Source organism: Gorilla gorilla, chromosome 14 (assembly GCF_029281585.2).
Source record: "Gorilla gorilla gorilla isolate KB3781 chromosome 14, NHGRI_mGorGor1-v2.1_pri, whole genome shotgun sequence".
In the NCBI taxonomy this organism is placed as follows: domain Eukaryota; kingdom Metazoa; phylum Chordata; class Mammalia; order Primates; family Hominidae; genus Gorilla; species Gorilla gorilla.
In genome coordinates this window covers 117,316,288-117,332,558 of record NC_073238.2, presented here as the reverse complement: position 1 = coordinate 117,332,558, position 16,271 = coordinate 117,316,288, and the positions used below count along the sequence as shown (strand labels likewise).

The following is a 16,271-nucleotide window of genomic DNA, read 5'->3' as shown; positions in this document are numbered from 1 at the left end:
ATGACTAACTGGGAGCAAAAAGGCTAGTTAAACAGGGGAGGGACATTATCACAGAAACTACAGGAACAGAAACGAAAAGGTGGTCTGGACTTTGAATCCACTGTCTTTAGCCTTTTTCAAGTAAAAAAGTCCTTCAAAAATCCAGTGAAAGCTATATCCCATCTCCCAGAAAAACACAAAAATCTGAATATAATTTCAGTGTATTCACAGATTCCCTAAACTTATCCATGTACCCAAGATTAAGAATCACGACTTTACACGGATGACATTCCATTGAGCAGAATCTTTAAGCAGTCATTGTTTGAAAGCCACCAACCACCCAAAAAACTAAGTTAATGAGATTTTATGAAATATTTCTTTTTCTTCAGCAGGAATAAAATCTGAGGAAGAAGACAAGTCAGAAGAATACAACTCACTGGTACCAGATTGTACATTACCTGTATCCTTTCCTTGAGAGCCTTAGGATAGAAGTCATAGCCATTTTTTATGCCAATATGATATTTGCCTGAGGGATTTGTCCAGCTTGCAGGAATCTACAGAAAAAAAAAAGGTAACCTGTTCATTCACTAAATGCTTTCCAATTCCAACGATACACTACTGAGCAAAAAAGTATATTACTTCTACTCTAATAAGCTTAAATTGGATAAGGATGCTCATGTACAACAACAATGTGTTTAATACTCTAAGTAGTTACTTAATGTCTTTATCACTTCTTTTTTCTCATCCATAAATAATTCAACTAGAATAATACCTTCATTTATACAATGCTTCATGGTTTAAAAAGTGCTTTCAACATACACTATCTCAAAAAACTGCTAAAATCTTGTAATAATCTTTTAAACTATCTCAAAGTATTTTAAAACTCTTTAAACTTTTAGTAGAGTGATGCAAACAGTATGCCTAGTTTACAAACAGAGAAAGCAAAGCAGCAGAGAAATCAAATTACTTGCCCGAACAACAGGAAAGTTGAAAACTGGAACCTAGTTCTATCATGGAAACCAAAAATTCTGTATAAAGGATATGGGATTTAAAGTCAGATAAATCTGGCTCTGAATCCAAACTCTATCACTAACTAGAAGGAACCCACAGGCTTCTACTTCTTCATCTGTAAAAGGAAGAAAATCTCTACCTTATTCTTGTTAACAAAAAAGTGAACTGAGCATCAACCAACATGAATGATCAATCAAGAAAATGTAGGGTATTCATATTCTTTGCAATCATGGAACCGTGGTCATCAAAACCAGCTTTTAAATATGTATAAATGACAAGGTTGAAACACTCAGAGCTGGTAGCCTCATCAATCCTCACTTGTGCAATACCTTTAACTCATCCCCATGTCCTTCATCCAATTACTTCCCAGGCAGAAAACTTTTGGATGAAATTTCCTCACAATTAAATAAAGGAAAACAATCATTCACAGAGCTTCAAGGAGCTAATACTAAATAGTGACCTTTTGAAGGCCTCTGTGCCATTAATCACTTCCAAATCAACTGGATGTCTGCAGAATGTGTAATTTCAAACACTCTGGCATACAAGCTAGCACTTTTCACTCAAAACTGAACCTTCTTTAGAGAATAGGAATTCTGAACTTTAATGTTTTTGCAACAGCCCACGGCAAAACAATAAAGCACTGCAACAACAAAAAGGGAAGTAGTCACTAGCTTTTAAATTCCAAGTATTTATTCACTACTGTCCCACTACACAGGTGGCTAGCAGCAACTTCTTTGTACAGACATTACAGAAAATCATGAAATGCCAAAAGATTAAATGAAGTAACTAATTAAAATAACTGCAAAATAGAAAGGCGTTAAGTTATATTTAATCACAATTTCTTAAAAAAAATAAAGTACAATAAAAACAATCCAATAGACATAATTTAATTACAAATGATATCAAAGTCTGCACGGTCCATGGAACCAGATACTTCTCAAATCACAACTATGTATCTTCCTTACCACGAAGGCAGACTAGTTACAAAAATTACACCAAAAAAATCAGATAAAAGTTATAATCTGGGCTATCTGATCTAACTTTAGCCAAGTTAGAGTAAAGCTAACTTTATGAGGCAATTATGAAATTTTATTTTGCATATTTGAGTATTCTACATAAACAAAGTTATTTTTTCTAAGAATAAAATCTTTACATTTGACCATTTTAGGTTGGTATCTTAAAAATGGTTCTAATAACACAGTAACTACAATGTATTAAGACTGATTGTCATATGATACACGTAATCTTTTTAATTACCAATTACACCTCATTTCTCTGACTCTCTTAAAGAGAGGATGCCTAACAAATCAAACATTTTTCTTAACGGGCCAAGTGTCATCTGAGTGTTAGGGTACCATGCAGTGAAGCCCTCTTAGAGGCTTTTGCTTCCAAATGATTTCAGTCTTGCCAGCCTCATCACACAGGCCAGGGCACACGCACAGTTTCCTTTGGCTGTCACTGCATCTAAGTACCATGCTGAATCTGGCCAAGTCATTCATTATGCCTGGATTTATTTTATTTTTTTAAAAAACCAAAAATATTTAAGAGTAAGTGTTGATTTTTAAAATGACTTCCAGTTAAATGTGGTAAAATGAAAAAGGTACTGTGCTTCCTTCCAAAATGCTACTAAAATTAGTATAAAGGAAGTCGGGGAAGCATCCAAAAACGAAGGGACAAAGAGAATACGAAAGAGACTTCAGAAGCTCACCACATTTTGAAGGGTGCCAAGTGAAAAGAAGGCACTAAAAATTAGAGTGAAAATTGTGGAACACATGGTGTTGTGACAACTGGGTCTTTTTACAGAAAAAAGGAAACAGAACTCTTCAAGCTAAGCATATAAAATCACTTCCAGGTGAATTCTAGAACAAACAGAAGAGAAAAGCTGTGACACTTCTTAGAAATATAGGAGAATATCTCTATGATCATGGGGTCAGAAAACATCTGTTATACACTGCTAGTGGAAATGTCTTTTTTTAATTTTTTTGAGAAGGAGTCTCGCTCTGTCGCTCAGGCTGCTGTGCAGTGGCGCCATATTGGCTCACTGCAACCTCTGCATTCTCCTGTCTCAGCCTCCCTAGTAGCTGGGATTCAGGTGCGCACCACCATGCCCAGCTAATTTTTGTATTTTTAGTAGAGAGGGGGTTTCGACATGTTGGTCAGGCTGGTCTTGAACTCCCGACCTCAGATGATCCAAAGTGCTTGGCCTCCCAAAGTGCTGGAATTACAGGTGTGAGCCACTGTGCCCGGCCTGGAAATGTCCTTTAATACAGACACTTGGTCAAGGAGATGTCCTGTCCAGTTAAAAAACAAACAAACACGCACTCGGAAAAACTGTTTGGCATGACCTAGTGACATATCTCCATGATTCAGCAATTCTACTCCTATGCACACATCCTGGAGACACCCACACACATGTGCACAGGATACACACACTTCACAGCAGAATGGATAGAATGTAGTAGGTACAAACCATGGCATATTGCACAGCAATGAAACTTAATAAATCATTGCTGCCCATGACAGCATGGGCAAGTCTCAGGAATCTGAAATCTCACAACACCAAGGGAAAAATGACGTATGATGAAATTTTATGAATGAAATGAGACTGTTTATGTAAAGTTCAAAACTAAATATATTTTATGTAGCCACACAGATGTGGTAAAACTACACACAAAAAAGCAAAGGAATGATTATCACAAAAGTTGAAATAGGCTGTGATATAGGAGGATGCAGGAAGTTTCTGATGTACAGCAATACTCTTTATCTTGATCTGGGTGGGTACAATGGTGTTAGCTATACTATTCATAAAACTGTATATATGTGTTTTATGTGCTTTATGTATGTATATTTTACAATAAAAGGTTTTAAAGTTCTATTCACTTTCGTACTTTTATCTGTTCATGGGAGTACCATAGGTCATAAGTAGCTTACCACTGGTTTCTCAAGGAAGCCTAGGAATATCATCCTTAGAGAATGAGGCTACTAAAGTGTTCAAAGCACCTAACTTAACAGTTGATCTTAAACTGATAGAAAAATAAAAGTCTGTTAGCAGTTTATGGGCTATGTGGAAAAAACAGACTATAAACATTTAATTCATTTCAAAGCATGACGGCTGGGCACGGTGGCTGACATCTGTAATCCCAGCACTTTGGGAGGCCGAAGTGGGTGGATCACCTGATGTCAGGAGTTCGAGACCAGCCTAGCCAGCATGGTGAAACCCAGTCTCTACTAAAAATACAAAAAATTAGCCAGGCATGGTGGCGGGTGCCTATAATCCCAGCAACTTGGGAGTCTGAGGCAGGAAAATTGCTGGAACCCAGGAGACGGAGGTTGCAGTGAGCCAATATCACACCACTGCACTCCAGCCTGGACGACAGAGCAAGACTCTGTCATAAATAAATAAATGAATGAATAAATAAATAAATAAATGCATGACTACATCAAAGAAACTTGAAGACTTCATTGTGCTGCTTTCTGAAAACTATGTATTAAAGAGTTGCAGAGATGCAACTAGTCAGAATCCCAGTGATTAATCATTCTTCCTTTTACTGACTACTGCAAAATATCTAAACACCTGCACATCCCTGAAAAAAATTAAACTGAACATGTGTGTGAGTACATTTTATGGATGGATGGAGAAGAGAGTTCTAACTAAGAAGACCGGCGGAAAATTTGTATAAGAGCACTCCCATCGCCCCATCCCACATCCTGCCCAAACTTCACCAACCAAGCTGAACCAGAGAAAAGCTGACATGTCAACAAAGCAAAGAACAGGTGATATGGTTTGGCTCTGTCTCTACCCAAATCGCATGTCGAAATATAATCCCTTCGTGTCAGGGGAGGGATGTGGTGGGAGGTGACTGGATCATGGGGGTGGATTTCCCCCTTGTTGTTCTTGTGATGATGAATTATTACAAGATCTAATGGTTTAAAAATGCACGGGGTCTGGGCACGGTGGCTCGCGCTTGTAATCCCAGCACTTTGGGAGGCTGAGGCAGGTAGATCACCTGAGGTCAGGAGTCTGAGACCAGCTTGGCCAACATGGGGAAACCCTGTCTCTACTAAAAATACAAAATTAGCCGGGTGTGGTGGCAGACACCTGTAATCCCAGCTACTCAGGAGGCTGAGGCAGGAGAATCGCTTGAACCCGGGTGGCAGAGGTTGCAGTGAGTTGAGATCGCGCCATTGCACTCCAGTCTGGGCAAGAAGACCAAAACTCCGTCTCAAAAAAAAGCATGGCACTTCTCCCTTTGCTGGCTCTCTTTCCTGCTCAATCACGATGAGAAGACACGTCTTGTTTCCCCTTCGCCTTCCACCATGATTGTAAGTTTCCTGGGACTCCCCAAGTCATGCTTCCTCTTAAGCCTGTAGGACTGTGAGTCGATTAAACCTCTTCTCTTCATAAATTCCCCAGTCTCATGTAGTTCTTCATAGCAATGTGAAAAGGAACTAATACAAAAAGGATGAGACATAAAAATGAGTCTGCATGACATCACTCCAGGCCCCTTGCATGGTGTGGTTACCTGAATACCTACGGCCAGACTTCTTGCTCACTCCTCCCCTAAACCCCAGGCCAAATGGGCTAAGGACTTCTTTAAGGTAACTGGGCATCCTGATGGAAAAAAATATAGTGTATACTGATATTATGGGGGTTCCCCTAAATGTTATCATTACCCTATAGTGAAACCCACCAAAAGACCCTACATAAGCAGAGGCGCTTCCAATCACCTTTTCTTGTGCCTTGCTAAAATAAGACAGCTAGGGATGATTAGACACCTAAACAAAATATCTAACATAAAAAGCAGAGAACAAGGAAGAGGAGGCTGAAAAAGGAGGAAGGAGAGGGTGAAGAAAAAGGGAGAAAGGAGAGGAGGAAGCAGAAGAGCAGACTAAGAAAGGAGAACAGGAGGAAGGGGAGGGAAGAAACAATGAAATAGAAAAAAATTAAAATTTTATCTCAGAGATAAAATGTTGCATACATGATACAAAAATATGCTCCCAGTGAACATGAAGGGGCTTTTGCAATTAAAAATAGGCAAAATTTTAAAAAATTCACACAAGGGTTACAATGTTGAGAAAATGCTGGAAATCTCTCAGGAAGGAAAAAGATTAAGGCAATGAAGAAAAGGTAGAAAAAAATTTAAAAATTGGAGGATCAAGTCAAGACGTCCAATGTTCAATTAACAGGAGTTCCAGAAAAAAACAGCAAAACAACGGAGAGGAAGTTACCTAAGAGAAAATGCAAAAAAATTTCTTGGAAACAAAGGACCTGAGAATTAAACTCTCTTCTTCCACATATTAATTCTACAAGTAAAGATTAAGACTAGAAAAAAAAATCAAGAAATAAAAAATATTAGCATGTTATTTTAAACTGAAGAGAATTTAATGTATTAATGTACTGTTGAAGTAGAAAACAGTAGGGGAGAAGTGGGACAGGATTTAACTCTTTTTGTTAGAAGCCTTGTAAAAATATTTGTCTTTTTAAACTATTAAGACATACTGAACACAATTAAAAATTAAGTTTAAAAACCCACAATGAGGGGCTGAGAATACTTAATGGTAGAGCTAAAGAAATACGTTGCCAAGCTGAGAAAAGACAAACCTTATAATTTTTTTGACTTTATTTAATAGCAATACATATGGTACATATATAATTCTACCTTTGAACACCAGTGACATTATTAGTTCATGTGGTTTATCTAAAGCCGGGATTACTGCAGCTATTTAAAAATAAATGAGGCCAGGCATGGTGGCTCATGCCTATAATACCAGCACTTTGGGAGGTCGAGGTGGGTGGATCACTTGAGGTCAGGAGTTTGAGACCAGCCTGGCCAACATGGCAAAATTCCATCTCTACTAAAAATACAAAAAAAAATTAGCCAAGTGTCGTGGCGCATGCCTGTAATCCCAGCTACTCGGGAGGCTGAGGCAGAAGAATCACTTGAATACAGGAAGCAGAGGTTGAGGTGAGCCGAGATTGTGCCATTGTACTTCAACCTGGGCGACAGAGTAAGACTCCATCTCAAAATTAATATAAATAAATAAATGCTCGAGTAATACTTTATATGGCTCTAAGCCTGCAAGACTTACTAGGAATTCTCTCTCGCTTCTCAGAGTACCATAGCTCACAGGAATCCCAAGTTTCCCTTTGAAACATATTCTAATAACAAGGTTGACCTGCGGGAAGACAGGCCAAACTCCAGAGTAATTCAGAAGGCTGAGCATTTCTAACCCGAAAATCTGAAATCTTCCATTGACCATTTCCTTTGAGTGTCATGTTGGCACTCAGAAAGTTCTGGATTTTGGAGCATTTCGGATTTTGGATTAGGGAGGCTCAACTGGTATATTCAATGCAAATATTCCAAAATCTGAAACCTAAAACACTTCTGGTCCCGAGCGTTTCAGATAAGGGATTCTCAACCCGCACCGTAAGCTGGATGACTCTGACAATTGAAACTTATTTTTTCATAGTTCTAGGGGCTGGAAGCTCAGCATCAGGGTGCCAGCATGGTTGAGCATAGGTGAAAGCCCTCTTCCTGGCTTACAGAGGCCACCTTCTTGCTGTGTCCTCATATGCCCTAGAAAGAGCTTGCTCTAGAGAGAGCTCTCTGATGTCTCTTCTTATAAGGGTACTAATCCTATCCTGAGGGGACACATACTCATAACCTCATCTAACCCTAAATACCTCCCAAAGGCCCAACTTTCGAATACCAACACACCGAGGGATAGGGCTTCAATGTATGAATTTTGGCAGGGGGTGGGGACACAGATAATCAGTTCATAACACACAGAAAAGGAAGTAGAACCTGGATTATTAATGGCTGCTATCTGCCCATGACAGGCAGATTTCTAAGAAGACCCAAGTCCCTCCCCAAGTGAAGGCAGGACCTGTGAATATAATGAGATGTCACTCCCATGATTGCATTATGGTACGTAAAGAAGGTGTAGGGATTTTGCAGACGCAATTAAGGACTCTGAGCAAATCAACAGTGAGATGATTCTCAGCGGGCCTGAACTAATCAGGTGAGTTCTTTAAAAGAAAGACTGGGGTCATCACCAAGGTCAGAGATTCTCTTACTGGCCTTGAAGAAGCAAGCTATCATGAGTTTTACAGCTGCAATGAAATGAATTTTTCCAACAATCATGTAAACTTGGAAAAGAAGCCTGAGCCTCAGCTGAGCCTTTAATCTTGACTGCAGTCTTGTGAGACCCTGAGCAGAGACCCACAAAAAGCCATGCCTGGACTCCAACCCCATGGAATCAGTGATATAATAAATACAGGAATACACAAGGTTTTAGGCGGTTAAGTCTGTGGTGCTTTATTACACGGCACAGAAAGCCAATATGCTGCCACAACAAGCTTACTTAAAAGACAAGGCCTAAGAACAATTCAGATAGATGGCAAAAGGTGGGAAAAGCTAACTAAATAATCACAATTTTATATTCCAAACTAATGCTGCTTAAGAGTACAGGATCACAAATTCTTGCCATCCATCCTTCATGCTCCTTAGCTCATGAGCTCCTCTGTGCTTGCTTTATAATTATTTTTTACGTTTAGCTTATCCAGGCCTTTCTACCAAGGACATAGAACAAGACAAAGCTGGTAGGCCGGGTGCCCTGGCTCATGCCTATAATCCCAGCACTTTGGGAGGCTGAGACAGGCGGATCACAAGGTCAAGAGTTCGAGACCAGCCTAGCCAAAATGGTGAAACCCTGTCTCTACTAATCATACAAAAATTAGCTGGACATGGTGGCAGGCACCTGTAATCCCAGCTAATTGGGAGGCTGAGGCAGGAGAATTGCTAGAACCCGGGAGGCAGAGGTTGCAGTGAGCCAAGATTGCACCACTGCACTCTAGCCTGAGCAACTGAGCAAGACTCTATGTCTCGGGAAAAAAAAGAAAAAAAGAAGTTTAAAAAAAAAAAAAAGACAAAGCCGGCCATTTAAGTTAACAGCTACTATAGCCTAAGTATTTCTTCATGGTCAAGTTAACTGGGAATACTATGAAGGGACAGTAAAACGCGAAGGCAAAGCTATGATGTGGTTACTTTCTCTATGATGTGGTTACTTTCTCTATCTTTGTATTCAAAACATAAAATTTGGCAAGCTCACTGAAAAATACCGCCCAATTCTAAGTACCTCATCAAACAACAAAATAATGGCTTCTTCTAAGACAGCTCCAGTGATTCATTTCTTGTGAAATCCCTTCCCCTTAAGTGTGTGCTAGATTTATTAACTCACTTCCAATGAGCTCAATATAGTCAAGTGATGGGTGGTCCCTTAGAAGGTCACTTTTATAAAAAGCCTGTGGCTTTCATCGTGGGGACTCTCTCGGCTCACTCCCCCAGGGAAGGTGCTGCCAGGTACTGCAGCACTGCGGAGAGGCCCAATGGCAAGGAGCGAAGGCCTGCCAGTGACCCTCCAGTAGGCTTGGAAACAAACTTCCCCTTCCTCTCCCAAGCTGAGCCTTCAGCTGAAGTCACAGCCATGGCTAACCATTTGCAACCTCCAGGGCGACTGTGAACTACTGGAACCCCGTTAAGCCACACCCAGATTCCTGACTCACAGAAACTCTGAGGTAATAAATATTTGTCATTTTAAACCAGGATGTTCTGAGGTAATCTGGTATGTGGCAATGGATAACTAATACCACCACCAAATGTAAGGTAAAAACATTAGATGCTTTGAGGCAAGAGTAAAAAAAAAAATTCAAAAAGAAGACAAAAGGTCTCACCTTAAGCACTCTTCCTGAAAGGCCAACAATCTCACCATCCTTTGGCTCTACTTCCGTAGCAGTATTCACATCGCCACTTCCTGTTGTATCAATGATATCAACGATTTTTGGTTTTCCATCAGTTGTAACCTGAAAATTAAGAAAATTAAAATATGAATGGTAGATTTTAGGTTTTTATTCATAAAGAAAACAATGCAAATCCACATATATATGTGTGTGTATATACAAAATCTACAGTCACTTAAAAAAGAGAACTGAATTGTTTTAAGCCAAAAGCCTGAACAAATACTAGTAAGAAAATTTAATCGTGGAAATACTACAGAATCCTTCAAGTGGTTTCATATATTCAATTAACAACTATTTACTGAGCATTTACTATAGACCACACCCTATTTTAGGTGCTGGAGATATGGCAGTGATCCATACGCAAAAATCCCTGACGATCTTATAGCGAGAAAGCAGTTTAGTTAATAACAAAGTAAAATAAAGAACATGTCAGATGTGCTATCATACTGGGTATTAGGGAGAAAAAAGAACATGTCAGATGGTGAAAATTAACTATGGAGAAAAATTAAGCAGGGAAGGGAGATGGTCAGTGTGGGGTTTTCAATATAAGTTTGGCTGGTCAAGGAAGGCCTTGCTGAGATGGTAACATTTGAGAAAAGATCTAAAGATGGTGAGCTGTGGGCTGGACAAGTTTAGAGCTTTAGGGGGAAAAAATGTTTAGTAGTAATGGTACCATGCAATGGCACCATTATTGGATGCCACACTAGCACCTCAAACGCAACAAAGTTCAAGCTTAACATGCCCCCCACCACCTGATTTTCTCCAGGCTTTGCCATCCCAGGAATCCCCACGCCCAGCTGTTCACACCGGAAACTTAACAATCCTCCTCTGATTCTTTACTTCAGTTGACTCCTCAGCGCGAAGCTAACAGGAAATCCTGTTAATTCTTTGTCTAGAAGAGAGCTCAAATCCATCGCATTTTCACTACCACTATCCTAACTTTCCAAACCACCACCATCTCTTGCCTCCACGAGGTGAATCACCTCCTAAGTGGTCCCTCAGTTTCCACTCTTGGCCCCATCAAAAGTAATACAGGCTGAATGTCCCTAACCTGAAAATTCCAAATGCTCCAAAATAATGGACATGAAGCTCAAAGGACATGTTCATTGGAGATTTTCGAATTTGCGATACTCAACCTGTATTAAAACAAGCTGTATTTTATCAGTCCTCTCCTTTAAGCCCATTAATGTATTTATGGAGCACTCAGAATACTCGCATAAAAAGCCTCGCACCATCTGACCCCTGCCACCCCGTTACTCAGGAGTCTAACCACGCCAACCTCCTTTCAATTCCTGAAACATGCCAAACTTTTTCCTGACTCATGACTTTTTAAACAGGTTCCTTCTGCCTAGAATTCTTTATCTCTTCAGTCGTTCCACAGGATTCTATCTTCTCTCAGTTTTCTATTAAAGTCCCTCCTGCAGAAAGGCCTCCTCGATGACCTCCTTTAGGTAGCTACCATCCTAAACTGGATTATTTTTTCTCACTGTACCTCATTTCCTTCACAGAACATAATTCTATTTCTAATGATACAAGTAAGTGATCTTCATCTGTTCCCCCTATTAGAATAGAAAGCTCCATGAAGGCAAGAGCCATGTCTACTTTATTCACGAACATACATATACCCACTACCTAGCAGTGCCTGTCAGGCATTCAATGAATACTTCATTACTGAATTACAAGACACAAGTTACTCAGCACTAAGACTGATTTTCAAAGGTTTGATTTCTTGCCAGTCCACAAATTTTCATTTGAGCCATAACATGATCGCTACGAGTAACAATATATATTTTTACACATTTTTGTGAGAAAATAATTTCTGGGCTCTTTCTTGGCTGGCTTTCCAAAGGGAATTTGTTGCATTCGGGAATATGTACTGAGTTACCAGCAGGAATCAGCCAGAAAACAGAGACACAACGACTGAAAAAAAAAACAAAAAACGAAAAACAAAAAAAAAAAAACAAAAAAACTCCATCCTCAAGTAAGAAACAGAAACATAAAAACCGTAGAAACTGTCAGTAAAGTGGAAGAGCACAGTCTTCAGACTCCAATTCCACCTGGAGAATTCACACTCTTTACGACAAAGCTTAATGTCCACTGCTCTGGGTCTTTCTGACCAACACGCCCCTTACCCCAACACAAGTATTTCCTCTGCAATAACCTCCAAGCTCTGTAATTAAGGTATACCCTGAAGAAGGAGAGGGAAATTCACGATGTGGAGAAAACAAAAGCACACATTTTTTTTTCCTTTACCAGACAAAGCAAATGGGTGGTTGGTGGACCCCAAATCTCATTTCAATCTTGTTGCCATGGAACAACTAAGGGCCTGATAGCTGAAGGGGTCATAAAGGCCTCCCAGGCACAGCTGTTATTTTCATGTATGGTAATTCTCAAGTTGGATGTTTACTTCTTGGGAACTGTCCTATAATAGTAACAAATAAGAATTCTAATACTCAGAAAGCTCAAAGTCATAATTAAAAAAAATCACTGTGCGAATCATACCAAACCCTGATACAACTATAAAACTTAAATCAGATACTGATTCTGAAGAGATAGGCTATGTTTTCCAAAAATATAATTAAAAAAGAGAAAAATGTAAGAAAATCTACCAAAATAAAAATGGAAAGAAAATAAAGTTGATACTACTTTATAAAATTAAAACTAGCTAGGTCATGTACTAATCATATAAGAAAATAACCTATTTTAAAATGTATTCCAATATGAAATTTGAAAGATATACAGTAGCACTAAGAACCCAAATCACCTATCTTCACCTCAATAAGCAAACCTGAGTGACTTGAGATCAAGAATAACAAGAGAGCACTAACAAGTCAGATAGATCTCTCTCATTAGAAACCTCATTATCAATATATTAGCAAAGGAAAAAAGCCTAATGGGATTTAATGGCTTATTTGTCACCTATTTCCACATGCTTTACTTACAAGGATCTCTCTCCTACACACACAAATTTTCATTACAAATTATTATACATGCAATTATCCTATCCATGAATTTCTTACTTTAATATTAGATAAAGAAAACCACTTCACTAGACATAAAAAGACAAAAACAGAAATGTAGGGTCAGAAGAGGGTTTTAAAAAGGCAAACCCCCTTAGGATTTGCCATGGTGTTTTGGGAGAAGTAAAGGAAAGGAGGAAGCTGAACTGCTAACAATGGAACTATATCACTCATCTCTGAGAAGGGGGAGGCTTCACATGGGAAAGAGGGACTGAAAACATGGGCAGTTAGTATCGGTAAGAGCTTCGGTATTAAATCCTGGGTCCTGGGGTGGGAGACTGGGAAATGCTTACTGGGCTATGTTGGCTGGATGAAACAGAAATTGCCCAAAGCTTTTCCCAAAATGTCAAGAATCTAAGTTAGTGTATGTCTTCAATGTAACCATTAAGGTAGAGGAGTTAGTGACGGTTGGAAGATTTGCCAAACATTTGCAGAGAGGACCAGAACAAAAGGTAGGACATTTGCAGAGAGGACCAGAACAAATGGCGGGAAGTTTGCAATCTATCATAAACAACACAAAGTTAATGAGTTGACTTAAAATTTCAGGAAAGGTACTGAAAATATTCTTTTAAGCAAATAAAGATTTAATAAATATTAACCAGTGACTTTTATTCTGAGAATATAATGATTAATATAAATAAGACAATCTTTGCTTTTGGAAAGGTTACTATCAGTTGGAAAGAAAAAGTACGTAGAGAGATGATGACAAAACAGGACAACAAATAATAGAGGTCAGGCCAGTCTGGGTAACACAGTGAGACCCTGTCTCCACAAAAAAATTAAAAAATTAGCTGGGTATGGTGGCACATGCTTATGGTCCCAGCTACTGCAGAGGCTGAGGCAGGAGGCTTGCTTAAACGCAGAAGTTTGAGGCTGAAATGAGTGGTGATCCTGCCACTGTGCCACTGTACTCCAGCCTGGGTGACAGAGTGAGACCCTGTCTTTGAGGAAAAAAAAAAAAAAAAAGAGGTTAGGACACTATCTATGAAAGCATACAAAAACATGTAAGAACACAAAACCCAACTTGGGGGGAATGAGGGAAAGCTAACTGAAAGAGAGGTAATAAAATTTTAGTGAATGTAAAAATAGAGTTTTAGGAAACTACTCGTAACCTCCTCAAACCTTTTTTTTCCCTCCATGAGGAAATTATATTCCTTCATTATGCCCATATATATTTTTTTCCATTCAACAAAAACATTTAACATTACAAGCACGTCATACAATTTTGATACATGCTTTCAAAGATTTTTAAGGTAACCAGGAAAAAGTTATCTAAACAGAAACACTAAAATACATATTTCAGGTGCTATTAAGGGGATCTGAGCAAATTGCTATAACAGCAAAGAGACAAAAAGCCTAAATAACTCTTAGGAGGGATTGGGCCTTACTCACCTCTGAAGCTGCAGGCCCTAACACAATGGCAAACACACATAAATACGAGGTGGTGGGGGGAGGGAGCGTGCAGAATTAAATCAGTTGATTTTCCAGAACATAATGGTGTCAAGACCTGACTGGATCTTAAAGGATGAAGCAGGAGTTTACAGATGACGGATGGTAGAAGCCTGACGGAAGATGAAACGCCACATGCAAAGGCATGTATTGGCAAAAAGACCTGAAACATCTAGGTGAGTGAAAGAATGAAATGTTCAAGGGGAGGCAAAGGATGAAAGGTGGGGATGAAGGGGCTATGGACTTAAGAAATGATGAGAACTGAGGCTACATAAGGAGGCCAGAGTTGGATGGCAAATGGCCTCATACATACCATTCAATTTTTTTTTTATTTTTACACAAAAGCAGTTGAGATTCCAAAATGGCTTTGTTTTAAATGAGGGTATAATACAAGGTTTTTTTTTTTTTTTTAAGGAATCTAACTCTAGAAATGTGAAGGATGGATCAAAGAGAAACAAGACCGGTGGAAGGGAGACCTCCTGGCTATTGCATACATATATTCTGGTCTAGTCCAAGTTCCATCTGGTCTGTGAAACCTGACCAGTCCAGCTCTTACTGGCCAATGCTGCCCCAATCCCTGCCCCATCCCCCCAATAATCCTTGTCAATCTCTGCAAGAGTGACAGTTTGCAAGACTATATCATTTAACACAAACTTAGGCACCTGGTAGGTGCCTGAATATCTGCTGAGGAAATATGAAATCACTTACGTAACTACTACTCTTCTCATGCCACCCATCCTCCACCTGATCATGCCCACAGACCTGTCACAAAAGAATTGGGCCCAAGGAAGTCACCAAAGACTGAGACAACCCACTGTGTTCTTCCAAGTTTTCACTTGTGCCTCTAGTCCTTTATTCAGACCCCACCCGGCTTTCCAAACTGCCAGTTCAGCCTCATCTTCCTCCTATTTCATTCTTTCCTTCCTTTTTCTTTCTATCCATCCTCTAATCTTAATGATGTACACATATATCTACAAAATAAATCTGTTAAAGGTACAGGAAAAAAAAAATCCTCACGTTTGCAAGCCACCGTACCCAATTTCTTTTAACTGGCTATGTTTAGGCCAATATCTGAGTCAAGGTTGTTAAAAGAGAAGAGTTATGCTTTCATTTTATTTCAATATTTTATTATCTGAATAGTTATTACATGCAAATATCTAACATATATTTACCCTCCAAATAGTTGGTGATGAAAGATCCAGCATAAACTTCTATTCACTTATGGTGGGAGCTAAACATTGGGTACACATGGACCCAAAGACGGGAACAACAGATACTGGGGATCCCAAAGGGAAGGGGTGGAAATAAGACTGAAACACTACCTACTGGGTACCACGCTCACTACCTGGGTGACAGGATCAATCACACCCCAAACCTTAACATCAGGCAATATCCCCATGTAACAAACCTGTACTTCTACCTTCTGAATCTAAAATAAAAGTTGAAATTATATATATAAAAAAGAATAAAATAAATATCATTGCCAAAATAGTTTAATACTTTTCTTGAGCATTTAAAAAAGTCACATGTAATTAGTCAGTCCTCTTATAATCAATTTTCACAACAACGCTGTGGGGTGAAAATTATTGTTACTTTAGAGAGAGTAACAGAATAATGTGAGAAACAGATCTGGAAATTCTACCAACAAATTCTACCAAGCAGCACTTCTCCAAACTTTTCTGACCCTCTTATTACCCTGACAAAAGAACCGGTGAACCACTTATCCCAGCTGTTTTCCTCCCACTCATCCAATAAAAAGTAAACGCACTCCACAGCAGAATGAAAAGCATTATTACTTTGTAATAAAGCCTCAATGAGTTGATAGCTGTCATTGTTCTAAGTCTTTAAGTTATTAATACAACGACAACTATATAACTCCAGTTACCGGGAGGGAATTCAGTACCTGATCCTCTTCTGATTCACAAAAGGTGTGCTGTACTCCAGAGTGGTGCTGAAGAACACACACCAGGAATCAAGATTCCCAGGGGTTTCTAAGCAGATTCGGCCAGACT

At 39.2% G+C, this 16,271-nt stretch overlaps 1 protein-coding gene across 4 annotated transcripts in view; it reads right to left on the bottom strand.

Moving 5' to 3' along the window:
• TPP2 (tripeptidyl peptidase 2) overlaps positions 1 to 16,271 on the bottom strand; it is an 82,765-nt gene that overhangs the window by 64,448 nt on the left and 2,046 nt on the right. For all 4 annotated transcript variants that reach the window (XM_019039824.4, XM_004054707.5, XM_031001305.3 and 1 more), the window contains exons 2-3: positions 9,725 to 9,853; positions 438 to 533 (exon numbers count right to left, since the gene is read on the bottom strand). In XM_019039824.4, coding sequence (XP_018895369.1) covers positions 438 to 533; positions 9,725 to 9,853 — 225 coding nt within the window. The remainder of the gene's footprint in view (positions 1 to 437; positions 534 to 9,724; positions 9,854 to 16,271) is intronic.